General features: G+C 42.1%; 2 protein-coding genes across 5 annotated transcripts in view; one reads left to right on the plus strand and one right to left on the minus strand.

Moving 5' to 3' along the window:
- The window catches only part of osbpl6 (oxysterol binding protein-like 6), a 29,664-nt gene extending 7,709 nt beyond the window's left edge, over window positions 1-21,955 (plus strand). For 2 of the 3 annotated variants that reach the window (XM_088415822.1, XM_088415823.1), the window contains 21 exons: window positions 3,997-4,119; window positions 4,389-4,442; window positions 5,032-5,145; window positions 5,218-5,388; window positions 6,371-6,509; window positions 6,576-6,679; window positions 8,109-8,201; window positions 8,463-8,631; window positions 9,756-9,886; window positions 10,991-11,098; window positions 11,408-11,539; window positions 11,998-12,085; window positions 13,170-13,423; window positions 14,287-14,424; window positions 15,449-15,512; window positions 15,599-15,677; window positions 16,523-16,667; window positions 16,737-16,881; window positions 17,018-17,144; window positions 17,228-17,350; window positions 18,673-21,955. In XM_088415822.1, coding sequence (XP_088271948.1) covers window positions 3,997-4,119; window positions 4,389-4,442; window positions 5,032-5,145; window positions 5,218-5,388; window positions 6,371-6,509; window positions 6,576-6,679; window positions 8,109-8,201; window positions 8,463-8,631; window positions 9,756-9,886; window positions 10,991-11,098; window positions 11,408-11,539; window positions 11,998-12,085; window positions 13,170-13,423; window positions 14,287-14,424; window positions 15,449-15,512; window positions 15,599-15,677; window positions 16,523-16,667; window positions 16,737-16,881; window positions 17,018-17,144; window positions 17,228-17,350; window positions 18,673-18,784 — 2,613 coding nt within the window. In that variant the 3' untranslated portion in view covers window positions 18,785-21,955. The remainder of the gene's footprint in view (window positions 1-3,996; window positions 4,120-4,388; window positions 4,443-5,031; window positions 5,146-5,217; window positions 5,389-6,370; window positions 6,510-6,575; window positions 6,680-8,108; window positions 8,202-8,462; window positions 8,632-9,755; window positions 9,887-10,990; window positions 11,099-11,407; window positions 11,540-11,997; window positions 12,086-13,169; window positions 13,424-14,286; window positions 14,425-15,448; window positions 15,513-15,598; window positions 15,678-16,522; window positions 16,668-16,736; window positions 16,882-17,017; window positions 17,145-17,227; window positions 17,351-18,672) is intronic. The other variant, XM_088415825.1, reaches the window with a different exon arrangement.
- On the minus strand, window positions 21,131-26,297 carry prkra (protein kinase, interferon-inducible double stranded RNA dependent activator). Of its 2 annotated transcripts, none has more exons than XM_088415828.1 (8): window positions 26,015-26,159; window positions 25,565-25,743; window positions 25,400-25,481; window positions 25,208-25,286; window positions 24,449-24,566; window positions 24,276-24,370; window positions 24,032-24,194; window positions 21,131-23,650 (listed from the first exon to the last, which is right to left on the minus strand). In XM_088415828.1, exons 1-8 carry the CDS (start codon window positions 26,059-26,061, stop codon window positions 23,493-23,495), a joined length of 921 nt encoding a protein of 306 aa, XP_088271954.1. In that variant the 5' UTR covers window positions 26,062-26,159; the 3' UTR covers window positions 21,131-23,492. The 2 variants fall into 2 exon arrangements, with proteins under 2 accessions (XP_088271954.1, XP_088271955.1); XM_088415829.1 differs by lacking the exon at window positions 26,015-26,159 and adding an exon at window positions 26,178-26,297 and having other exon boundaries at window positions 21,139-23,650.
- Window positions 26,298-26,428: the final 131 nt, after the last annotated feature.

The following is a 26,428-nucleotide window of genomic DNA, read 5'->3' on the forward strand; positions in this document are numbered from 1 at the left end:
GAATCGGAAGCTATGACTTCACCACTTTCCCATCGGCACAAATATTTTATGAGGTACTGGTGCAGGCTTGGCGCTCTTGCGGTAATGTGGTACACTGTGGTATGCTGCGTGGGAGCTTGTGTTCTCATCGGAGTGGGAAAAGGGAGACGTGCACAGTTGAATTCTTTATGCTGGATAATGCACGCACTTAAACATTCTACTTCTCTAACCTTGTTCTTTGGTTCTTAAAGGGATACCTAAAAAAAATATAGACGTTTTCAGCCCTAAAAAGGTTCATGCTTTATCGTGACTTAATAGGATAACAGTTAGTTTTTATGCACAGTTCATAGGTTTAAAAAAAAATTCGCCAATTGCCGTGTTGAAAATGACATCACATGTTCTCAAGGCTCAGGTCGTGGCCCACTTGTTTTCTGGGCGTGGTTTGAAAGCTGAGCCCTGATTGGTTATTACATGAGGTCTTAGTCAATGTGATGTCAAAACCTCTTTTAAAGGTACCAAGTATCGGTATCAAGTTGATACCTGGCCTTGAGTATCGGTACAATACCAGAATCCTCCACTCTTTTGGAGCACTTTTACAAATCAGCAACTAGAAATGAGGAATATGAAAAATAGGAAATTGACATTAATTTCAGGGAAATGTTATACAGTGGTACCTCGGTACTCGACCGCCTCTATAACCGACCAAATCGGTGCTCGACCAAAAAATTCAAGTAGATAATGCATCGGACCTCGAACAGATTTTCGGTTCTCGACTAGCCGAGCCGAGCCGACCCGACCCGAACGCGCTCCTCGGCCCTTCTCGGCCAGCGGGTAAGCGCCAGTTCAACTCAGACCGCCAGCGGAGTAAGACGTTTGTTCGAGTATTTCTTCCCGGATTTAAACTTTTTCGTGTTGCTCTAGCCCTTAATAATGGGTCCAAAGAAAGACAGTGATAAGGGGAAGGCAAAGAGGAAAACAATGAGGACCACTATTGAACCGAAGAAGGAAATTATAGCAAAATATGAACGTGGTGTACGAGTGTCCGACCTCGCGTCGCAGTTAGCTAGCGTCATCATGGAAGGAGTAACTCCCTCCCGTCCTCTCCACATCCATTCCTGTATGCCATCAACCACTCTCCAAAACGTAAGTAAATTATACAAAATGGTTTATAATGCTTTATTTATCTTTATCCTTATCATGTACTGCTTGTGCACATTTACTTGTGCACACATACTTTCCATTATTTCTTATGGGAAAATTGCTTTCGGTGTTCGAACAAATCGGTGCTCGACCACCACCTCAGAACGGATTATGGTCGAGTACCGAGGTACCACTGTATTGGAATAGAAAGAGCTGTTATCTACTTTTCTCATTTGTCTCCCAAAATGTCCAATTTACCTAATGCATGTTTTTAGAATGGAGGGAGAAGCTGAAGTATTCAGAAAATAAATCTTGCAAACTGAGCCGAGATTCAAACAAAGAAGTTTTCCTGCGGCGATGGCAGACAACCACAAGGCAATCATTTGGGCTTTTCTGTTTCCGGCTCTTTCTTTTTCCTATTCAATGACTAGTTACTACTTACTGTCTTTTGTGCTGCTTGTGCATGCACAAAGGCGCCATTATCCTCCCTACGGGACACTAAAACCTCATGCGCACTTGCTCTTGTGTTGGAACGATTTCAGCGGAATTTTGACCGGTGTTGAAATGTGTTGAATAACTACTGCTACTCTCTCAGGCTTAAAGGGATAGTGTGTAAGATTTAGATCGTTTTTCATTACGGAGAGCAGGAGGTGCTGCATTTACGATTGTCACTAGCTATAACAAACATGGCCGCCTCTGGAGAAGTACCACCCCCCGTTTAATGATAACTAGACCTATGATTATATTTAAAACGTACTGTTGGTCGTTAAGAACACATTCATCTGCAAGTTTTTGAAATTTACAATCATTTAATGTATTCCTTTTTAATTTGAAAAAAAAAAAACGGTCTAAATCTTAGACACTGTCCCTTTAAGGACATTTTCCTCGGCATGTGTTAAGGAGCAGGATGTGCTCATGAGAAACTGGTAGTGGGACAAGATCTCGTGTGATGAGATTTCTCGGGGGTGGGCTACTCTTTGACGCTTTTATTTTGAAATTTTACATTACACAAACTGCTCCGCCTGGAGTGAGTCACGATTCCCAATTATATTACTATTATTATTATCCTCAAATCACGTTAAATCACCAATTCAGGGCACTAAAAACGACTTTATTGTACGATGCCCGTTGCCAACGTTTAGCGCAGCCTCAAGCATAAACAAGCCGCTAGCTAGCAGTGCTCCCATGAGTCGTCAGATTACTTTTCAGAGGCAGTTTAATGGACTAAATTAAAACGGTGAAGTTTGACGCGGACATCTTGACATGGTCGCTGTTGCTACTGATCACTTTAGATTGTCAAATGTGTCTTCTGTGAGTCTGATGTTACATCATCCCTGAACAAAAATTATGAGGAGAGAGGTTGAAAAATGAACATATATTTAGGTAAAAACATTAGTTGGGGTTCTCAAAAAAATGATCAAATTTGGCCATTCATTATTAAGTGGGAATGTATTATGTTTTTCACCAAACCACTCCAAAAAAATTTTTTTTTTCCTTTTATAGCAAAATTCTCATATCAGACAGTTTGTAAACACTGTAGGGAAAAAAAAGACACCAAGCACCACATCTAACACAAGCTGCGTGCATTTTGTTAAACTATCTCAGGTGCAGCTGATAAATGAGCCTGCGACGTGTTGGCATTTGCACGCTAATTTGTTCATTTTCTTGCCCAATGAAAAGATAACTTTGAAAACTGGAAATGAAAACTGGAAAATTTAAAACGGTCATTATTTTATATGACTGATTTTGCCAACGCGTCGTTCCCTCGGAAACGGCGAGACGTCTCGTCTCGTGAGGTTTGTGTCTTGTCCAATCAAAAGTGGGACACCGCTCCAATATTTATAGTGCTGATTTAGCCTAAGATGTCCAGGAGGAGCGCTTGTCCTTGCTCAGCGCGCGCTGCCGTAATCATTTGATTCATTGCAGGCATACAAATTGCTCCATTGCTCTTTGAACGTGAATGAAAAGGCTGATTTGTAGTATTAAACTGGGAGTTTCTGAATTCTACGCGAATTGTGTTTTCTTTCTCTCTTTGATGGGAAAAGGGGGAGGTGACCAAGCCATTTCGACTCATTCGGGTTTAAATGATTCTGCGGTGAAATCAATAAATGTGAGCAGGCTGCAGGAAATCAAATTGGCTTCATTCATTGATGCTTTCAGGGTCAAAGAAGGGCAAAGCAAAGCGATGTCTGATTTGGAAACTGTACCAAGACCATGATCTTTAATCATCCTACCCATCGCTGGGATGAGGTGTAAAAAAAACTTTTAGCTATTTTTTTTTTCTCTTGCGTACATTGTAAAGGTTTGTTAACATTTTGGATTATTCTGAATTTCACTCTCTTGACTGGAAATGTTCTCAAGATTTCTTTAGTCATATATAACGCCCCCTAGTGGTTGGCTGACTGTTTGATCACATACGTACGGTAGCCGGCTTTTTAAATGTTAAAATGGCCGAGGATCAGCTTCATTAATCGTGGCTGCCGATATCGTGATCGCGATTGGAATTTGATTAATCGCGCAGCCCTACCTTGTAAGATTTTCTGTGGAACGACGTCCTCTGGGGGCAACGGGGTTATACCTGTCCTTGCCCGACCTTGCCTTGTCTTTGCTCCAGAGACGTCACTTTGATTTACAGACCCACTAAAGGCAAGAAGAGCATCGTCAGGAGGAAGCTAATGGAGGGGAAATACTCAAGAGCACATGAGCGATGTGATAAGGGGAAGCACAAACATTACGCAAGCGAGACAGATGAAGGGGTTCCTCCATTAGCTTACCGGCTTGTTTGCCACTTTAACATGTCCATCCCTGTCGTCTTTTTGTCCTTGCGGACGAATGAGCAGATCAGCTCTGACACCGCATCGTTTTGTTGTATTCCAGGAGGCGGACAGCTGGGAAATCATCGAGGGGCTGAAAATCGGTCAGAGCAACGTCCAGAGGCCGGATAAACACGAAGGCTTTATGCTGAAGAAGCGGAAATGGCCCCTGAAAGGCTGGCACAAGGTGGGCCCTCTTGGCCGTTTGTTCTTGGACAAACACTTTTCAAGCAGGACCTGATAAAAGTTCACACTTGGAGCGAAATAAGTCCCTAGCCATCGCACTTGCACGCAATGCACCATATTGAAAGCAACACGTTTAGATTAAAGCTATCGTGGCCAGGATTTTTTTTCTCATGAGGGAGCCGCACTCAGGTTATGCCCTATTGTTTTTTTTTGTTTTGTTTTGATTTGTTTTTTTATGAACTAACAGAAGGTTGTTGTTTTCCTCTGCAGCGATTTTTTGTTTTGGACAACGGTATCCTGAAGTACTCCAAGTCCCCCATTGATGTAAGTAACCCTGACACAAACCCCCAGGCGCAAGCAGGCTGGCCTGGCAACAATGATTCAGCTGAAATGTTTGTAGCAAGACTTGGCTATAAAATAGCCGATATTTGGCATTTTGAGGAACATAAAATATAAAACTTTGGAAAACATGGCTGTTGAACAATTGCTGATGGAAGTTCGCCGCTTCAAACAGCTTTATGATTTGTCTGAAAAGGACTACCGTGACCTAAATACCGTAAACAACTCCTGACGAGCACGGGGGAGAGATGAGGAGTGTTTGAAAACACTTGGAAGACTTTAGATTGTTTAAAATCTACTCTCTACTTCTGTTACAGAGTAGTGTTGTTTGTATGACATGCATTTACTGCCACCTAGAGTATGGGAGAATATCATCTGACTGCGGGGGAAAGCAGCACTGAGTATAAAGTTTTGCAAAACGCGTGCCGGCACGTGAAGTATAAACCAAGCGAGAAAAAGTAAAACCATCAATATGAAGGTGTTTTCAAATATCTGACCGGTAACGAAGTCAACGCTGATAGGTAAAATGACGTGATGCGCCAAATTTACTCGTTAACCTTAACTTGTTCCTCAGATCCAGAAAGGCAAACTCCATGGCAGCATCGACGTGGGCCTCTCTGTGATGTCGATCAAAAAGAAGGCTCGGCGTATCGATCTGGACACGGAGGAGCATATTTATCACCTCAAGGTAACACCAAGCGTCGATACTGTCAATTGAGTATTGACAAGATCAGGTAAACATCGGTTCCGAACTTCTCAGGTCAAATCCCAAGACATCTTTGACGCTTGGGTGTCCAAACTTCGCCATCACCGTCTTTACCGGCAAAACGAGATCGTCCGATCTCCTCGGGACGCCTCCATGCGAACGTTCCCTTCTTCTGCGGTTGCCGAGTCCCCGCAAGCTGCTGCGAGCGTGGGACATGACGCCAAGGTATATCGCTTGAGGCAAACTACGGCGAACGGCTGACAAAAGTCTCCTTCGTTAATAGGTCACTGTGGTGTCTGTGTACGCGGGATCGATTAGTGCCTGTCGCTGTAATGGCGACTTGACAGGCAAAATTAATTTGAGCATTACAGATTCATTTTTCTGGCTGGAGTCTAGACACATTGTGTCCTGCTTCATCTAGGAAGGAAAATTACATTGGAGAATATTTCCAATGAAGGTGCCTTTTGTTGTTCTCAATATTTTGAAGCTGTCAAAATTAATAGTCAACTATTTGATGATCAAATACATTGGCAACTATGAAAAAAATCCCCTGATTTTAGCTAATAAACTGTAGTTATTCATCCATGCTTATAGTTCATGAAAAGTGACCAATTATCCTTTGGATTATTGTTTAGTCAAAATAAGACATTTGAAAACATCTGCTTTGAAAACAATGAGTTCCTCTCTTCTGGTATTGTTTATCAAATCAAAATCAAATCATTAAATCAAATTTTATTTGTATAGCCCTGAATCACCGAAGTCTCAAAGGGCTTCACAGGTGAAAAGAGATCATCTCGAGACTTCTTTTGCAAAAAAGAAGTCGTACAGAGACATCTTTTAGTTGTAGGTACACAACAGCATCCCCGGCTCAAAGCTCCCAGAAGGGAAAGGAAAAAACCCCAATTTGGGGAACGTCAGAAACCTTTAGAAGGGACCACAGGCGGGAGGAGCCCCCTTCAGTTTTATTCAGTCAGTTTAATCATTGGTTTTTTTTGTAATCTGCGCCATCTGTTTGACAAAGGAAAACCTGGGTACCATGCTTAAGTGAGGGAATGAACTTCAGTCAGTCAGACCATATCATTGTCTAACAAAAAAAAAATGCTTTGTTGCTATCTTACAGGGCTGGAATCCCTGTTATATTATCCTATTATTCTTATTTTTCACAAAAGAGTTTTCTTCTGCGACTAACCCTTGTATCTCTTTCAAGCACGCTAAACCCAGTGGGTTGCCATGGCAATCACCAGTCCCAACCAACAACAGCAGCTTGCCCGTCTCCTACAGCAACGGTCAGAGCAAGGTGGCCGCCTGGCTGCAGGAATCTGAGGAGATGGACAAATGTGCAGAAGGTGCCATTCAATTCAATACTTCATCTCCTCATGATCAGAATTTCTCAAATGTGGAACTCCTTTCAGATCTCGCGCGATGCCAGTCTAACTTGACTGAGCTGAGTGGCCTGTTGCAAAGTTTGGAGATTCTACAAAGGACTCAGTCAGCACCCAACTTTGCAGATATGCAGGTTGAACACACATACACACGCATACAGTACATGCATCCTTCTGGGACATACTCTATTTATTTGTGTCCGCCGTTGTGTCCATTTTTGTCTCAGAAAGACGGCAAAGTGAATTGCATCCCAGCCAGACCTATGAGATATCGATGAAGTCTCTGAATTAACAATAAGAGAGACTGGAGACAAAGAACACGGCTTGAGTCAAATCTTCTGATGGAATAATTGTATATATGTTATCATATAAAAACACTTTGCTCGCACACCTCTTAACCTGCTCATTCACACACACACGAACACACAAATATACACATACACACACACTCACACTACAGACATAACCAACTCCTTATATGGTATTATTTTGAAGCTTGTAACCGCCTTCTTTGTAATCTTTGGAATAAAACAAGGGGGAAGAGCCCCAGAACACCGGAAGACTCTGGTGCTGTCCCTCTTTTGCAAAAGATCGTGTTTGACTCAGAGTTTTGGCTTTTCTCCAGTCTCTCATTATTGATAACTCTGACATAACTTGGTCCTTCGAGCCGGATCTTGCAAAAGATCGTGTTTGACTCAGAATTTTGGCTTTTCTCCAGTCTCTCATTATTGATAACTCTGACATCTTCCTTTGTGTGATTGGCTCACGCCAACCCTCTCTGAAGAGTTCTTGCACAACTTTGGCTTTTGTATATCAAACAGGGTGTTGTTTACAACAAATAAAAAGGGATCCGCCTCTAGGCAAGTTATTTACAGTATCTCCCCCAAGTGGTCTGAGATTTTTCCACTCTTTAGAGAAGTGATTGAAAGTGGCTCTATAAATACTTTGAGGAGGTCTTTTAGCGAGCATATTGGGATGGAGTAGGGTAGCTCCAACGAGTCAAAAGAGATGAACCAAAAAAGAAATCTACTACAGTGGACACAAATGAAAAGGCTGGGTCTCAGGAGTGTACAGTATTTACACACAAATCTCAAACTAGCGCTCAACCGGCAGGCAGAATTTTGCACCATTCGCTATCATTGACGTCTGTGGACGTCAAATGTCTCTTTTTATCGAACTGGCTGTGAATAAGCTGCTATGTAGGTCAAAAATCTATTTTTACTGGACTGGCAGTGAATGAGTTCACTGGTGAGCCACGGGGAAGGGAATAGTTACGATAGTCGTACATAAAATATGCATTGCAAAAAAATGAATAAAATAAGAGAGTGCCGGTTTCCTCCATTGGATTCCAAGACAAACGGCATTCAGTCATGCTTATCCACACCACCAACTGCTTTGCGCCACTCATGCACTTGCCTCTGAATTTTGTTTGCTGCTCATTTTGTTGGAATGTGGTCTTGATTTTGAACTTCACAATCCGACTTTGTTTTGACATGCTTTTGTGTGACCGCGTTGTCCTATTAACCATTCTGTTGCATCCTCTGATCCACATTTGCCACATAGACCGCTTGTGTAGAATTGTCAAAGAAAGAAAAGCGCATGAACAGAAGATGGAGGACAAAAAGTGTCGGCAAAGATGCTAAATTCCAGCTTCAGGTACAGTTTTTTGGTTGTTTTATTGGGCTGTGTGTCACAAACACAGAATAAGAAACCAGACTCATACAACTCACAGAATTTTGATTTTTTTTTTTCTAATTTGAAATAAATAAGGGTGGGGTGGACATTGGGTGAAAACCCAAATTTTACAAGGGTGCGAGAAAAGGTCGTGGCCACGGGGATCCACCAAGACTAACAAGACAGGCTGCGAATGCTATTGCGCTTCTCGCTTGATTAAGCCCACGCGTCATCTCTGGCTAGGTCCCGCTGTCGTCGAGCATGTCGCCCGTCCGCCTCCACTCATCCAACCCTAACCTCTGCGCCGAGGTCGGGGACTTTCAAGCTCACGCCGCCCGGCTGACAGACAGCGTAGAGTGCACCAGTGACTACATTAAACTGCAGGAGGAATTCTGCACTATTGCCCAAAAAGGTAAGCATGCGCTAATCAACCTCGTGGGTCCTCTTTTACACTGCTAGAAATATGTCCATTCGTGTAGTCGTACAATAAGAAATAAACTAAACTTATTTAGCCATTTTTAGCATTTTTTTTTTGTCTATAATTAACTCTGTTGGTTCCAGCTTATCACTTGACAATATTTTTCAAAAATGTAAATATGTCCCTTTGAATGCATGGCTGGACTCTTAAAAACGTATCATTAGACCTTTGGGACTGGAAGAGCTCATATTTGTTTATAATTGATTCTTTTAGTACCAGCTATTTATCCTGAAAATATTTGAGAAAAACTATAAATAAGTATCTGAAATAGAATGGCTGAACTCTTAATCACAGAATCACGTGTTTGGGGTTGAATGAGTTCATTTAATTACATTTAAAAACACATTTTGTTCACATTGAACTGAAAATGACATATACCAATCCACAATTTAGCTTATCAACATCACATGACCAACAGATGAGCCATGATTGGTCATTACCCGAGCCCTGCGCACAGATGATGTTATTTTCAGCCGACAACAAGTGGAAAACGGTATTTTTTGTACAAATTTTGTTATCAAATTAATTATAGAATTAGAGTCATCCTGAATGATTGAAGATTTTTTGGGGCCATATTTCCTAGCCTTAATTAAAGATATAGAGACCAAAAAGTGATGTCCACTCAAGTGGACACAAATTGGGTGTCTCAGGAGGACATAGACAGGCAGTGGACAGTGAGGCATGTCACATGTGTGATGCCGTGCAGCTGCAGTTGACTGCCAGCTCTAGCCGGGAGGCATTGCTCCATTATATAATAGTCAGCGACGGCATCCCTTCCTGCACGCTCACGAAGCAATTTTGCACGCCGTCGCATCCGTTTGCTAGCAAACGCCTCTGAGATTGGCTTTTCGTAAACGGAACCCCTGCGCCGAACAACTCAACGCGATCGCTAACATCACATTATCCCTCACACTTACATAATATGTTTTAAGGAGGCTTTCATTGCATTTGCGCGCCGAGCCCAAGAAGCTGCCGTCAAAAAAACAAAAACAAAAAACAATAAAACCCTGCTGCACGAACGATCGTTGTTTTTATTACGTCATTGCGTCTGTGCGCAGTCCACACTCTGCTCAAGTCGGCCTTCAACACGGTAGCCATAGAGAAAGAAAAGATCAAGGAGATTCTGTCCGACCAGGACCAGTCCGACCAATCAGCCCAGATCAACTCCCTCAGGAAGTCTCTGTCGCAGGTAATGAGCCCCTCCTCCGCCTCACTTAATGAATGCCCGTTCGATATAACTGCTGGTTGCCAAGTAAGCATTGAGAAGTGCAGTCTCTTTCTCTCCCGTTCTCTCCCTATTGCTCTCATTCGCTCCTAATCTCATTCTCCTCATTTTCTTACTTGTTCTCTCATTCCTTTGTTATCTCATTTCATCTCATTCTTTTTTCTCTCATTTTCTCCCGTTCCAATTTTTTTCACTAACTCATTCTCTCACATTCACTCCCATTGTTAATTTTTCCAAATTTTCTCATTCTCTCTGATTTCTCTTTCCCACCCGCCCTGATTTCTCCATCGTTCTCAGTCTGTCGTTCTTTCTCTCACTCGTTATATCGCACCTTGCATTGAAGGACACACGATTTGTCAACTCTTTGGCGCCCCCTTCTGGCTAGGGGGCATCAAGCAATTGCCTGGCTTGTCCATTGGCAAGATATGTCTCTGCATACCGCGGATCGAGTTGATAAAATGAAGTGTGGGATCGTTGAGGTCCGATCATCTTTTTTAAAAATAATTGGTGAGAAAAAGAAATGTGCCGTGGACTTCATTAACGCTGCTCTCTGGGCAATCTTCTTTGCCCTAGTGACTTACTGTAATTGGAATCTTCCTCATTCACTGCTTCCATCACAAAATGCTTCCACTTTCTCCGTAGTTAAAGGCTCGTGCGACAACATCGGCTAAAAGCTGGGGGTCGCGTTTCTTGGCAAAAAGCCTGGTGGGAAAATGATAGTCACCCATCACTATGTCGTAAAATTGTCAATGGTCACAGGTCAATACGGTTCTTGTTTTCATTCTGTTCGCAGTTGAAGCGGTGAAAACGTTTGCCCTCAGAAATTGGCAGGCTAAGCTAGCAAAAGGTTGATATTACTATATTACATGCCGGCCAATTAAACAGTAATTACTAGGGCTCTGCTGATTATGGGCCTTGAAACCCCGGCCGAAATATTCGTCCAATTGGTCCATTTTGTTGAACTATCAAAAAAATTGCGAATATTTCACAGCTTCTGCCGCCCGTGTGCCAATGACAACTATATTTTGGTGAATTGACGTCATAGCAACCGTTTCCATTCGCCCCCAGGCCGTGTCCCAAAACGCAGAACTACGAACCCGACTTAACCGCATCCACTCCGAGTCGGTCCTGTCGGAGCAAGTGGTCAGCGTCAACATCATCTCCACCCCTGATGAGGTGGGTGACACTTTTCATTATGGCGCTGACAGTGCTAATTTAAAGCCCCCGTATTGATAAAACAACAGGGCGGCCAGGTAGTCGTATTATGGATTTCCTGCCTTATTGATCGATGGCTTTACAGACTGATGATTTCTTCAGCAGAGGCTAAGTTGCGTTTAAAGGGATCGTTATTCAATGCGGACCCTGAAATAAACGTCACGGGAAAATGACTAATTCAAATTGGATGCAAGCTTGCCGTAAAATCAACTCGGGCATCTTCGAGTTGTCCTACGCGCGTCTAACATGTTTGCCCGCGTTTGTCGGCAGGTTGCGGAGCAGATGGGAATCCCGCTGACTCAGCAGGCCTCTAATGAGAGCCGGCTCTCCATGTCGGAGTCTGTCTCGGAGTTCTTTGACGCCCAGGAAGTGCTGCTATCAGCCAGCTCGTCGGAGAATGAGGTAATTTCAGTCTTTGCGCTGGGCCGTAATGTCGGCAACTGAGAGAGCAGCTCGCGAGGTAAAAAAAAAATGGCAAGTCAAATTATAGTCGGGCGTTTAAAGGCGCCCTTGTTAATTGGGGCCGACGCCTCATCGCTCATTTGGCTTTCGTTTGGTCTTTTATTTCTTCGTATTTAATTAGAACAAAGCTCCCCGCTCTGTTTTGGCCACTTGAAACCATCATTTCTGCCTGCTAACTCTCTGTACCCTCCAAGGGGCTATTAAAGGGAATTGCATTGAACCATGTGAAGGATCACTCCCAGTAGACATTTATCACACCGGAACACGAAGGCAGGCCCGTTCAGACCCAAAGCACCGGGAGACTGCCACGCAGGCTAATCCAGATGCGCCCGCATGAAAAGTGTGCTGCGGTGGGGCAGATGCTGCCTAATCCCAACCCCGCCTCGTTCCCCCAACAGGGCTCAGACGATGAGTCATACGTCAGTGACGTGAGCGATAACATCTCAGAAGACAACGCCAGCGTGACCGATAACGTCTCCAGACAAAGTAGGTCCACCCGGTTCTGACCCGTCACTAACTTCCGCGAAGCAATTTCCAGTTTGGTGTGTGAAAAAACTGCAACGACGCCACAAGGGAAACCAAAACACCGCCGCGCTCGCGTAAGATGCTTGCTGAGCGCATTTATCATTGTAGCTGAAGCCACTGGCTTCACTAGGCTGCTGTGTGCCAAGATCTTTTCTTAGGCTTCATGAGGCGCCTATGAGGGGAGGGATGGGATCTCCCTTTTTCATCTTGATCACATCCCACACATCTTTAGTTAAACGTAGTGTCTCATCAAAGAGAACGCCTCTGGAGCCTTAACCGGGAAACATCTCGATCCGGCTTTGCTATTTCAAGGTCAGATCGACACAGACGTCGTCGGAAATATCATTTAAGAAGTTCCGATTCAAAAAGAAGAACTCGTCATATCCTCCTCGGAGCCATCCTGTTCGTTTGTGTCTTTTTATTCTCGGCAAAGCAGCAAATTAAACAAATGTATACATTTGAATAAATGTATTTTGGGTTTTTTTAGGGGGCGTTTCGCTTACATTAAATGTGGTAAACACAATTTGAATTTCAAACTACTAGAAAAAACATCCACATTAAATTAAATTAAAATTTTGGGAGAATCACCTGAAAGTACCTGAACATGTCAAATTTTCCATGTTAAATGTAAGTGCAATCTGGATCAAATCCAGATGAAACTTTGGTTTAAACAACAGAAGATTATTTCAAACTTATTTTGTGGAAAAAATGCTGGTTAAAACAAATGCTTCATGGATGATGATAGGTCTGCAAATATTTACTGTTGAGAAGCTGAAATTCTGAGGATTTGTACAAATTCAAATAAAAAAAGGCACCTATTTGATTAACTGATTGTCAAAAATTGTTATTTGGTTGTTGATTAATCATTGCACCTTCAATGTACTGTATAGGAAATAGATAATCAATGTGATTTGATTTTACCGTATCATAATGTTTCACTTGTGTGACTTCCCATGCAGACAAAAGAAAACTGACATTTTGGATCCTTAGAGTCAGTAAGTTTTACATTAAAAAAAAAAAATAAATAAATTTTTTCCCTTCTCAGTGGCCAACGGAGACTTTGCTGGCTGCGCCTTCCGTAACGGACGGCGCACCTGCCTACCGGCACGCTCTCCCGACATGGGCAACATCAACCTGTGGAACATCTTGCGCAACAACATCGGCAAGGATTTGTCCAAAGTGTCCATGCCCGTGGAACTTAACGAGCCTCTCAACACGCTGCAGCGTATGTGCGAAGAGCTGGAGTACAGCGAGCTGCTGGACAAGGCTGCCGAGACCGAGGATCCATTTGAACGCATGGTATACTGCTGCAATTATAATGATTGACTTTATAAAAAGTACTTGTGTAGTAAGGAAGCAATATGAGGAATCCACGGGTCAAAAAAAAAAAGGGATCGGATTGGATTATGGTAGACTTCCTCCAAAATGTCTGGTATCACTTCACATATAAATGCAGTCCATTCCAGTGTCCGCTCCTGCTCTTCTATACAACAACTTTTGCTGACTGTTGTCCTTGGTTTGAATAGTACAAAGTCTTGTTTTCAGATCTCAAACTATGGATTGACCGATTATTGACGAATATCGGCATCAACCTTGTTTAACGAACTGATGGCTGACAATTTAAAATGGTTAACTTCAGTGTACTGATTACTCAAATTTTCAATTAACGTTCTAAGAAATGTCTATGTCTTTCTTAATTTTTTTTTTAAAAAAAAAATGCAAGTATCGTTCCTGGTGATAATGTACAGTACCGATATAAGACCATATTCTAGGCTGCAATAATGATAATGTATTGCCAATATTAACTGTTTACTGATAATGTCAGCTCCAAATATCAGCCTTTTGAAATACTAATAATCAGTATTGTCCCATTTAAAAAAAAAAAACATGCATGAATCATTCCTGCTGACATTATATCGGAACGATATCGGTATTAGACATTAGACCAAATACAACATTGTTAGGCTTCAGTAATCCGAATGCATCCGCACCTCCAGACCCCAGCGGGGTTTGAACCCATGGTGCGACGTTGCGAGCCCCTCGCCCGCTGTGCCGCCTTGCCAGGCGACGGGATGCTTCTACGCGTCATATTTTATTGATCAAGAATGTTGGTCCCTCCAGGTTGATGACAGCGGCGTTATTGTTCTGCTTCTTGGTTCTAGGTTCTGGTCGCTGCTTTCGCCGTGTCTGGCTACTCGTCCACTTACTACCGAGCAGGAAGTAAGCCATTCAACCCGCTCCTCGGAGAGACGTACGAATGTATACGAGAAGACAAGGGCTTCTGTTTTTTCTCGGAACAGGTACGGTTCCGAGTCGCGCTCGTTCATTCAAAACATTATAAACAGTGCTGTCAGCAGCAAGTCAGAGGATAGTCAACAATTCTTTCAAGAAATGTCTTCCAGTTGTTTTAGTTTGTCTCCCAAATCAGCTAGCGAATATCACAAGCGTGGCTGCGGTTGAAATAAAGCTGTAATTATTATTTTTTTAGTCAGATGGCTCACGTTTGAATTTTGATCAATTACGCTTAGTTAACATGTTTTGCCTGCCAAGTTTAACGATCACCTGTAGTCTTCATTTATTTCTCCATTTGTTGTCATTTCACTGCTAGCCTTCTCGCTAGCAGCTACCTTAAAACATGTTCGGTTTTTGAATGGAACGTTCGACAAAAGACAGTTGCAATAAATGTCAATTACCTCGGTTTTATCTAATGCCCCATTGAGGGTACTTTTGAAGCGAAGTTCACCACCTAATTAGTCTCCTCTACCGCCTTTGAATTCGCGTTAGCAATGCCATAATTTGATCTGATTACTGACTTAATAGCAGCCTTTAGTGCAACCTTTCACGTTCGAGCTAAAGTATGCCAACAAAAGAAATAGTGCAATGAACGATTAATGCAGCATTTTTTTGTGATAGATTATCTGAGAGCGCTTTCACTTGAACGGCTCTAATTTCAACACAAATGGTGGAGCAAAACATGTAGATGACAATGAAACAATACCAACAGGTTCTTTTGTGGTTCGTTTATGGCTTTTTGAGTCCCAGCAGCTGTGAAGCTTTTTGTTCATGTCTTTGAATTTGTTACACTGCCCCCATGTGGCCAATTCACTAGAAGGGTTCACAATGAATTAATCATGATGAACTCATCTTTTTTTTTTACAGGGTGTTTAAATTTTAACATTATGTGCACTATTTAAAATTAAAATACAAATTTATCAAAATGACAGTAAGTGATTTCACAAATGATCATGTTTTTCCTTTCCCACTAGAATTTTCTTGCGCCTGTTTTGTATAATTTATGATGATAAATGTGTCGCTCTCCCGAAGGTGAGCCACCACCCTCCCATCTCTGCATGCCACTGCGAGTCCAAGAACTTCACATTCTGGCAAGGTAAGCAGTACCTCCGGATGGAGCAATGTGAAAATTCCGGATGTCCTTGTGCCAGTAGGTTTATCTGAATTCTTTTCTTGCCACAGATGTGAGATGGAAAAACAAATTCTGGGGGAAATCAATGGAGATTTTGCCAGTCGGGACCGTGAGCCTCATGATTCCCAGGTGACCTTCGTAAACATGCGTTGCTTTTCACTGTTTTAACAGTAAATTTGGGGACAATTCCAAAGTATGCGAGTCAGTAAAATTTTGCGGTAAGTCTTTTTTTTGGTGGTTTGAAATTCAAGTCTTGCCAGCTTCAAACACTACAAATATCTCATGCGCTGTTGCGGGAGTTAACAAAGCCCTAGCGGCGCAACTATTTTTACCTCTGAATATAATTAATGCATGAATACTAAAAATGCGGCGCCACTGCACTGAATACACAACCCGATCAAGCGACTTTCCTTTTTCATGTGTTTTTGCTGTAAAAGAGAGCACACGTCTGAGTGTAAAAATCTTGCTTGCAACGATTATAAAAATGTCTGAAAAATGAAGGCCTTAAAGGGATCGTGCGTAAGATTTCGACCGTTTTTCATTACGGACAGCAGGAGGTGCTGCAGGTGCAGCATTTACTATTTTCTGGAGCTATAACAAACATGGCCGCCTCCCGATAAGTGCCACCCCTCACGTAATATCATTTCTACTTGCGTTGCAGCCCTTTGGTCAAATTTCAGAACGTTTTGTGGCCCTCAAGTCAAAAAGTTTGCTCACTGCTGGTTTAGACACAGTTAGGTTTATTATTTCATAGCTATTAATCTTTTGTACAACTACCGTAAACAAAATACTGTATGTGAATCAGTGTGAATACAGGCAAGATCAGAATTTCACGCCGCAATGCACCGGTCCACAGGGGAAATGTAGTCTCCTATCATTCAAAACACTATCACTTGTATCAATATGGCGCTACCATTATGAACAAAACCTGAAATTCACGTGTTGCTCTAAAGTTGCGGCCTCTACGTGTTCAGGTTTGGAGATCACTACGAGTGGAACAAAGTCACCACGTGCGTCCACAACATCCTGAGCGGCCGGCGGTGGATCGAACACTACGGCGAGATCACCATCAGAAACACTAAAAGCAGCGCTTGCCTCTGCAAGCTCACCTTCATCAAGGTCCGGGTCAAATTAGCGCTTGCATACGCGTGGACCACGTGTGGTGATGGCGACCCGTCTTTCTTTTAGGGGAACTACTGGAGTTCTAACGTGAATGAGATTCAAGGCTTTGTGATGGACCAAGAAGGGAAAGTGGTCCACAGGCTTTTTGGAAAATGGCACGAGGGGCTTTACTGTGGCGTTCCACCTTCTGCCAAATGTATCTGGAGGCCAGGTAGGCAGCGCGATTGTGTTTCCCTATTTCACTGTAGCTAATTTAGTACCTTGGATCGAAAGTGTGGACTCATGAAGAAAAACCCAAAAATTCGTCTTTGGTATTGAATGAGAACGTCGATCTTTTCCTCGCCTAGGCTCCATGCCCACAGACTACGAGCTATACTACGGCTTCACCAGGTTTGCCACCGAACTCAACGAGCTTTGTCCCGAGCTTAAAGACGTCCTGCCGCGAACGGACGCGCGGTTCAGGCCCGATCAAAGGTCCGCACGACCGCCGGCACGCAACTCCCACACGCCGGATAGCAACTTGAGTCAATCAATGCGAACGCTCTGCCTCACGCCAGGCACCTGGAAGAAGGAAACTTGGAGCTGGCCGCCTCTGAGAAGCAACGCATCGAAGACATGCAGAGAACCAGGAGGAAGTGGAACGAAGAGAACAACGTCAAACAGGAGCCGCGTTTTTTCAAGTAGGATCATTCGTCACATGGCTTGAAAAAAAAAAAACGGGCCTGTTCCTTCCCATTCTCCTTGCGTTCATTTGCATCACAATTTAGCGCCTTTCAGATTGCCGCGTATTCTTAAGGTCGCCGGCATGTGCGTCACAATGACGTGGGAGTCAACGGGAAAGTGCGATCGACTGTCCTTGGCGATACAAGAAACAAGTTAACAAAACGTACAATAAGGTTCCGACTAAGAGCAACCGCTTTGATTCCTCTTACAAGCGGAAACAAAAAATGGAGTTTTCTTCACTGGGAGTGCGTCACACGTCTATTCTTAGCTTCTCTTTGAATAGATGTTTTCCATTCATTAGAAGTAGTTAAACCGAAGAATTTAATTACGTGTTTGACGCAGCCCCACTAGTCCAAACAAAGCATTTTTGTTCACTCGTTCGATCCCAAAAACATAATTTGACGTTTTTTAACTTTCAGTGCCAAACGTTGTCAGGAAAGACAACCTCATAGAGTGCCAGCTGATTTTTAGCATTTTCACTCATCTTCACTCCTTTCTCATAAGGCCGACAGAGTATTGCGTGCTATGTCGATGTAAACATGGGAGGTGGGATATGAAAGATTCACTTCCATTCCTTACTTAGAATTATAATTATGTAATGTATGTGTTTATTCCCCAATGTGAGCAACACTGCCATCCAATGGTCACAGTTAATCACTACAATATTAAACTAAGCACTAGTCAAGGGTGTCAGGTATCCTTTCATAAAAAACGTATTTGACAAGAATTCTCGTTGTTGGCACGCAACTAATTAATTTAAAAGACAAGAATCCTGGCGACATTCAATTCTAGGTACAAAAATTTTTTCCTTTTTTTTTTAAGCTGAAGGTGTCTAATAATTACTACAGGAAGGATACAAGGAATCAATTACTGTGTTACTGTAGTAGTTCAGTATTAAACTAGGTAAAGTAACAGATTACAAAAGTAATCATTTCATGACTAAAGTTATGGATTACTTTCAAGTGATGACTTAATTCATTCAGTATCAATCATTTTTAGACTCATTTCGCCAAACAATGTACAGTACAGTATATATAAAAATATACTTACACACACACACGCAGACCTAGGATTGACGCTCAGAACGTTGAACAATGCAAAAATATTCAGTGTCAAAATCTTTCAATCTTTTTTTTGTGCTTTTTGAACCTGTTCAGAACCCCCCCCCCCTCCATCCAATAATAACGCTGTAGAATCCAGTCCCTTCGTCCTTCACGCAAATTAACTACCCACCGTTAACGGAATTTTCCGTCGCTCAACCTCACCCTTTTCCTTCCAGGAAAGTGGTGGACGCTAATCACAGGGAACGATGGGTCTCCAACAACTTGTACTGGGAGCTGCGCAAAAACCCGGGCTTCATCAACATGGAAGCGACGGTCAACCTGTGGTAGCACACGGCCCGCGGCTCCGCTCCAGACGCGAGGAGAAACACTAAAAAGATGCGCCGGGGCTCTGACGGCACGCCGCCGTTTGGAGGACAAGCGGAGAGAGGGTCACCTTCATGGCGTAGATCTTTCCTCAGCTACTCTAACGACTCCCCGAGTCGGCCTTAAACGCGGACGCCCGTACTTAGCAACCACCACACGCATGCTTCGAGAGCTTTCACTGGCATCCGGCCATATTTAATAGTTAACGTTGTAGGGGAAAATAGCTATTTTTATAAAATATCTCGGCAGATTTGATTTATTTTTTGCCTTTGAATACAGTTTGCGATGGGGATCGAGTCGGCAAACCACACAGCTGAGCGCGCACATCCCATAAACATGTTAGGGGCTGTATATTATGACCTTGTCCAGCTGAAAATCGACGGCTGAGTCCATGTCCCTCAGTTTTTAGGCATGATAAAGAGCCCTGTGATATTGGCTGCATTCAATTATTATTATTTTTTTCAAGTAAAATAGATGAGTTTAAAACGAGTTCAATATTAAGTCACTTATGAACTATTTTTAGTTAGTGTTGTTGATACGATTAGATATTAATTTCATCGTTTACTTGGTTGACTAAAATGGAGTCAACGTTGAATCATTTGCTAATATATTGTTTATAGATATGAATTTTGCCAATTCCTTCCTGAAATATAGTAAAACGTATTGTTAAAAAATGAAATGAGGTCAATGGTTGCAATTAAACCAAAACTGATCAATTCAAATACATGATCAATTTTTAAAAAATTAGTAATTTATTAATAAAGTAAAAATAATTCCGTACACATTTGAACCTCCTGAGATCCACCCTATGTACTTGTGTCCACTCTGGAGTCCATTTTGTTATTTTCATCCATCATTGGAAAGGCCACACTAGATTTATTAGGGTAGCTCCGATTGAAAAGATACAAACCAAAAACTAATGTCCAAACCAGTGGACAGAAATGAATAGGGTGGCTTTGAGTATGATACAACAGTGGAAAGTAGGGAATGTCACGTGTGTGACGCTGTTTGCGTGTAAAATAGTAAATTCCTTACACAACTTGCAAAGTATTCCTTCTAACCCAGCCTCTTCATTTGTGTCCCATATTGTGTCCATTTTGTCTCATCAAGAGAGAAGTATGTAATCAGTGCACACACCCAAACAAATGATATATCATTGGAAAGGCCAGAATGTCCTATGACCACACTAGGGTTCAGTAGGATAGCTCCAATGAGTCCAAAGATGTCAAACAAAAACTAAAGTCCTCTACAGTGGACACAAATGAATAGGCTGGCTCTCAAGAGGTTAAAGACCTGGCTCAACTGGGCTCCTTTAAAAAACAAAAATGGCCCTTGAATACTTACCTTTTCCCAAATTCTGTATTTAAATCCTAATATTTATATATTATTTCTTTATTTAAATAAAAAAACAAAAAAGATTTGCCCACCCGTTCCAAACAGGAGCTAATTGTATACATGCTGATATACTAATTTCATTGTAATAAAGCCATCAATGTCTGTTTTTTTAAAAAATAGTTCTAACCACTTGTCAAAACATTTCTCAAGGCATCGAGACGTGCGATTGTTATCCCCACAGAAAGTGAAAATGTGACAGAATCTAGAGCACACAACCCAAAACCTCTCCCGATCTCATGAATTCATTCCACATGACTTTCTGCCAATATACTGTACAGTTCATCACGTTCGGGCAGCTATTTCGTCAACCTCGAAACAGGAGAGCCACCTGCTGCTTATTCGAGAAAAAAAAATGATCTCTCCCTCATCAAGTTTGATTTCCGAGCTCAAGCGTTCCCAGCTCATTAGCGACTAAAACGGATACCGCAACACCCGCTTCATTATTGGGCACTTGAGTGCTGACGAGCCAAAACAAATAGTGCAAAGCGTCGCTTTCGCCCCTTTCACTTGCTGTGCCTTAAACGCATTTTAAGAATGACACCTACACTGCTAGCAATGACAAGTTTTTACCGTACACTCTCATCTGCTTAGTGGCGATAAAGCCAAAGGAACAACGTGTGTGCACGCCAAAAACGTCTGACAACACACACCAGCTGTAAACGAAGCTCTTTGCTATGCTAACCATACGACATGCAAGTAACTGTAAATACAGCTCATCTAAATACCTGAAAATGGCTCCGTCTATATACCGTATTTCCCCATGTCTAGTGTATTTTAATTTAAAAAATATCCCTTTTATCGGGTGTGTATTGTACATGGGCACAACAAATTAATAATTTCACGGCAAAATGAACAGTAAATTTAAGAGAAAAAAACATTCATTGTATCATAATACATGGGAACAACAAATAATGAAAAGTTCTGGAGTGGCAATGATACAGATCATTACAAATAAAACGTAATAATAAAAGTAAATGACATCAAATCGCTTTATTCATGTCTAGCAGCGCATTAACTTGCATAAAGCCTGATTGAAACATGGGAAGTGGAGCAAGTGGTACATATATTCTTTTCAGAGAAAAGGTTTTGAAGTTCCTAAAGAAAAAAAACTTGGAAATCTAGAAGCAGCAAGTTTGATGTTCATGAATGGAACATCAGACCGGAGTAAAGAAAATCTGCAGCCAAATCAGTGGAGTAAGTTGAGTTCAAAGTATTGATGCGCATTACGCAGGGGCACAAACGGTTTTTGTTTTTTTAAGATCTGACTGGGATAATCTGGGGTGCAAACAGGACACAAGGGGGCACTATACATGGGGAAATAAAGTCATCATTTTCTGTAGTGTTACTTATTAGTTCAGCAGAAAAAAATGGTCACTGATACAAAAATGAAAGTATTCCTGTGTCGGACGGGGACACTGCATCGCTACCATCATGGGGGGGATATTTAAAAAAAATAAAAACTAACAGCCCTCCCAGCTATTGTTCCACCTGCATGTGCAGCCTGCCAATGATTGTTACAGATGCCTTAAAGGTTCTGTTCTCGCCGCGGGCCGGATCGGGCCCCACTGGGTTTCCTGATGATACCCTCTTTAAAAAGTGCAATTGAAACTAAAGTACATATCTTCCCATCAACACTATACTGTACACTGCTGCTATGTAGTGCTTGGACTAATAAAACCAGACCTTTGGTGTGTGGTTTATTCACCCGTTGTGACTTTCTGTGTGTGTGTGTGTGTGTGTGTGTGTAAACAACAACAAAACAATCTCATAGTGACTTGAGGATTACCTCGTGGGCTTTGGTTATGTTTCCATTTGGAATTTTCTGGGGGAGCCTGGAGTATACATTTTGCCAAATTCAATACACACAAGACCTCAGAAGGTATTTGAGTATTTGACTAGTACACTGAAACATGTGCAACGAACTCCAGATGAAAACGTTTTTTTGGTTTGTTTTTTTTAAACTGGTGTTTTATTCAGCAGGTAAGAGACTGTTACACTTGTTTCTGGGTTGTGGCACTCATACATAGCAAAGATAGACAGTAGAGAACTAAAACAGGATAACAGTGCCAATGGTGTCGGCCATGTTGGCAAGGGTGACTTTCCCATCAAAGACCTACTGTATTTTCTGGACTATAAGCAGCTCTGGTATAGCACCAGCCCAAAAGAAAATAAAAGCATGTATAAGTCTCACTAGAATAAAAGTGACATTTTTTGGGGATGTGGATTTTTTTTTAAATAAAAATCCAACACCAAGGACATACATTGTATCTGTTATTCTACATTTATTGACATTTTTCAAATTTTGGAACCAAACTTTCATTCTGGAACTTGATTACCGTTTTGGGCTGCATATTTCACTACTTGTAGCTTGTAATCTGCAGAATATGCAGAATTTTCTTCACGAGGTCATTTGTTTTCAGTCCTCCTCAGCTGTATAGTATTTTTAAATTACCATCAACGATCAATTTTCGGAGTCACAGAAACAACAGTTTCAGATACATAGGCCTAGAGCGCCCTCTTGCGGTTCTTGTGAAAATAATACGACATTATATAATAAAATCTTAATAATTTAACATATAAGTCACTCTGGAGTATAAGTCCAGCCCTGGCCAAACTATAAAAGAAGCTGCAACTTGTAATCAAATAAATAAATACATCAATAAATACACTTAGGCGGTCATTTTTGAAGTGACAATAGTCCCACATTTGCTCAACAATAAAGTAGGAATGCGGCACTCTGCTCACGTTGTAGCCTCCTGAAACTGAGTCTAGTGATTTGTGTCCATTGTCGTGGACATTTGTTTTTGGCCAATGTCTTTTGATATTCGAGCTAGCCTACCGATCCCTACAGTGTTCAGTTCGAGGACATCCCGGCCTCTCCAATGATGTCTTATCGTTTGGGTGGGATGCGATCAAATTTGCTGTCCGGCTGACTTAAAACAGTGGATACAAAGAAGTAGACTGTGTCTCAGGAGGACATGTCTCTCAAGTATGCTGTTATGGTATGTTACGCTTATCAAGTAATTCTCTATGGTATCCAATAGTAACACAGGTGCAAAAAGTAAGTGCGGTAACTCATGAGTGACCAGCTCCAAGTCATTTAATTTTTTTTTTAGGTATTTTAGGCCATGTAAAAAAAAAAAAAAAATCCCTCCCAAGTCCATTGAATTCATGTCGTTTGCGTTCAACCACAAATGTGATAAATAATGAAAAAGGTGTTCAACCAGTTGGTGGTTGTTGTGTTTAGAATGTACCTTACAAGTGGACTTTGCGGGTATTACTTTGCCGTGGCCCGGATCTTGATGTATTGGAGGGCGGCGTGAGCTGCGGCATTGTGCGCGTTGCTGCGAGAGATGCCCGTGCCGTGGCACACGGTTACGGGGGAGGTGGCCAGCTCCACCAGGCACTGGTACTGCCCATTAGCCGTCAACTCGTCTGCAAGGCGCAACCACAGGTCCTCAGAACGATGCTTAAGGCTGAATCGGGTAGCTCTGTTGCCATGGGAACTAGCAGCTTGGTACCTTTCTGGTTTTTACTCAAGTAAAATGATTTAAAACGGTGCCAAAAAAAAGTCTTTAGTCATGACAACATCCAAAACGTTTTAGTTGTTGCGGCTCAACTTAAAAAAAATAAATAAAATTAAGTCGTTTGCTGTCAATTTTCAGTTGACAGCGAGTGGCAGATGTGTTTTTAAGAAATTATAAACAAAATATATTTTTTTAAATATAAGGAATCAGTTGCAGCCTAACTTAACTCACCGTTCAGATGAATGACTACTCAAAGACACATAGCCAAAAGAAAAAAAAAAAAACGTACCGATGTCCAAATAGGTGATGTCAAAGCTTTGCTCCTTGGACAGCTCGGTCATCAGCTGAATGTAGTCCATATTGGGAATGCTCAGCGGGTTCCTCCTCAGGAAGGAGATCTTCTCAGCCGAGGAGTTCTTGAGCTTCTCGAAACGTACACTCGATTTAGGTGACTGTGAAAATAATTAGAATGTTAAAAAAAAAAAGAAGTTGTGAGTAGCAACTTTTCGCATGAAGTAAAGCGTGTGACGCACCCAAGTGATTTCAGTAGAGCCCGAAAGACTCCGAAGCTTGGCCACCATCTTCTCGGCAGCTGCTTGTTTTGCCGCCTTTTTGGAGCTTGCAGCGGCTACTCGGCCAAAAGGTGAGAGATGATGACGGTAAGTCACCCGGCGGGCGGGATATCACGTGAACGTCGCGGTCCTACCTGATTCTGACAGGGACATCACAGAGCAGGCGATGGTAAATTCTCGCCTGTGTGGTGGACCGGTCTCCAGGAGAATCGTGTACTCAGGAGGACGCCAACCTCTCTGCAAGGACAGCTCCTACCAGGAACGAAAAAGCAAATATTAGCAACAGCTTTGCCCTTAAGGGATAGTCCCCATTTATAGCTAGTTTCAGCAGTAAAAGTTCATATTCGGTCCATAATTAATTTAGTAACTGAGTTATATTTCACTGCTAAAAATGGCTAAATATGCGGACTATCCATTTAAGAAAGTCAGACTAGGTCAATGCTAACAAACAATGCAAAATAATAGACATGCTAATAGTTAGCTTTGGATATATTAAGGGGTTCTCAGAGTGCCGTCATTTTGGCACTTGCGGTCAACTAAAAATGGCATCACAGTTGTTCATAGCTCAAGTAACCAATTGTGGTTGAGCTAGCAAATGTCACATGACTTTAAAAAAAAAACAGGTGAGCCTCGATTGGTCATTACCTGAGCAACTTGTGTCATTTTCAATCGACACCAAGTGCCAAAATGGCCCCGGGATGGATAAAAACGAGTGCATTTTGCTGCTAAAATCATTCTACAAATACAACATGAAGTTTATTTTAGTTTAGGGGGTTGGGTGGGGGGAAAAGAACATATTATATTCAATGCAATTTATGGGGTTGACTTTGCCTTGAATTAAAACACCTGCAAACCGTTTGAAAAAGTCACATGCATAAGCATGATTTGATTACCTGCAGCGTTCCTACAGCGTTGGGCTGGCCGTTCGATTCGGCTGCAACACCATTATTCTCCGTCTTCACCGGGACATTCCTGCAGGAAGGACATCAACATGAACACCTTTGTGATTATATTTACGGTGCACCTTTTCCATCATTTGATACCAGACCAGTTTTGTTTGAATGACTTGAACAACGTGTACTCACACAGCTGCGGCGTCCACCTGGAGCATGCGCAGCGCATCCTCAGCAGCCACATGTTTGGCTACTTTTTTACTGGGACCTTCACCTGCAAAGCACAACACCAGATGACATCATTGTCCGATAAATTGTGTGTCTGAAAGGAAGCAAGTGTCACACAAATATGGCAACCTCTGCAACAAACGTCTCCAACCGTCACGCTGAAAACGAAACTTGGCTGGTGGGCCTCGCCTTGGGATTTCTCCAGTACGTAGACGGGGATTTTGCCATTTTTGGCGCCGTACTCGTGAAGCATCTGGATCGGGGTTTTGTCAGTGGTCTTGACCCCTTGGACTCCATCTTGTTTTGGGCTATGAGGATCACACAAGAGTTGAAAGTCGCAGTTTACAAACTGTCACTTGAAAGCAACATTACGGTTGAGCGTTAACGGTATTTTTCACGACATTACTTCTACACGACGGTCTTTTAAAATAGGTAGAACGGCCTATTACCGTGACATGGCACAAAGAACTTGGCAAAAACGCGCTATTATAATTTTCCTCATCTGACGTGAACGTTTCACCAACATTTCTCAAAATAATGTCAATAAATTCTAAACAGATTTGGAGGCGGTTAATTCACCGCGAATCGATGGACGTGATCGCACCTTCGTATATTTCCTGAGACATGTTCGCACCTTTGTCGTCTCGACACGTTATGAACTGCTATTTTAAAATTAATTATAAATATCTAAGAATGCATGTTTATCTAGACGTGTAAAAAGATGAATTTAATAAAAGGAAACCTGTAGCGGGAATTCTTAACAGCCTTCATTGTGTTTCGCAGTGCACTGGTCGCTGCAGTGGGGTAACATCCGGGTTCCTACGATAACCGGACGTGACGTCGCTGTAACAATGGCGTTGGTCTGGTCAAGGAAGTGGACAGAATAAGAACTTCAATGTGTGGCATTACTATGCATATAACAATAAAAATCTTGAATCTTGAAATATTATACTTATATATACTATAACGAGATTGCATGAAGGACCCATGATG

The sequence above is a fragment of the Hippichthys cyanospilos genome, chromosome 5 (genome assembly GCF_059441005.1).
Source record: "Hippichthys cyanospilos isolate Australia breed blue-spotted pipefish chromosome 5, RoL_Hcya_1.0, whole genome shotgun sequence".
Lineage (NCBI taxonomy): Eukaryota > Metazoa > Chordata > Actinopteri > Syngnathiformes > Syngnathidae > Hippichthys > Hippichthys cyanospilos.

Excerpts from the sequence above, each read along its gene's own strand:
- prkra (XM_088415828.1), bottom strand. The coding sequence starts at position 26,061 with ATGTCTCAGGAAATATACGAAGGTGCGATCACGTCCATCGATTCGCG. Across the intron at positions 24,567-25,207 it reads ACGCTGTAGGAACGCTGCAG|GAGCTGTCCTTGCAGAGAGG; the intron begins GTAATCAAATCA and ends CGTTCCTGGTAG. Across the intron at positions 24,371-24,448 it reads GATGTCCCTGTCAGAATCAG|CCGCTGCAAGCTCCAAAAAG; the intron begins GTAGGACCGCGA and ends TTGGCCGAGTAG.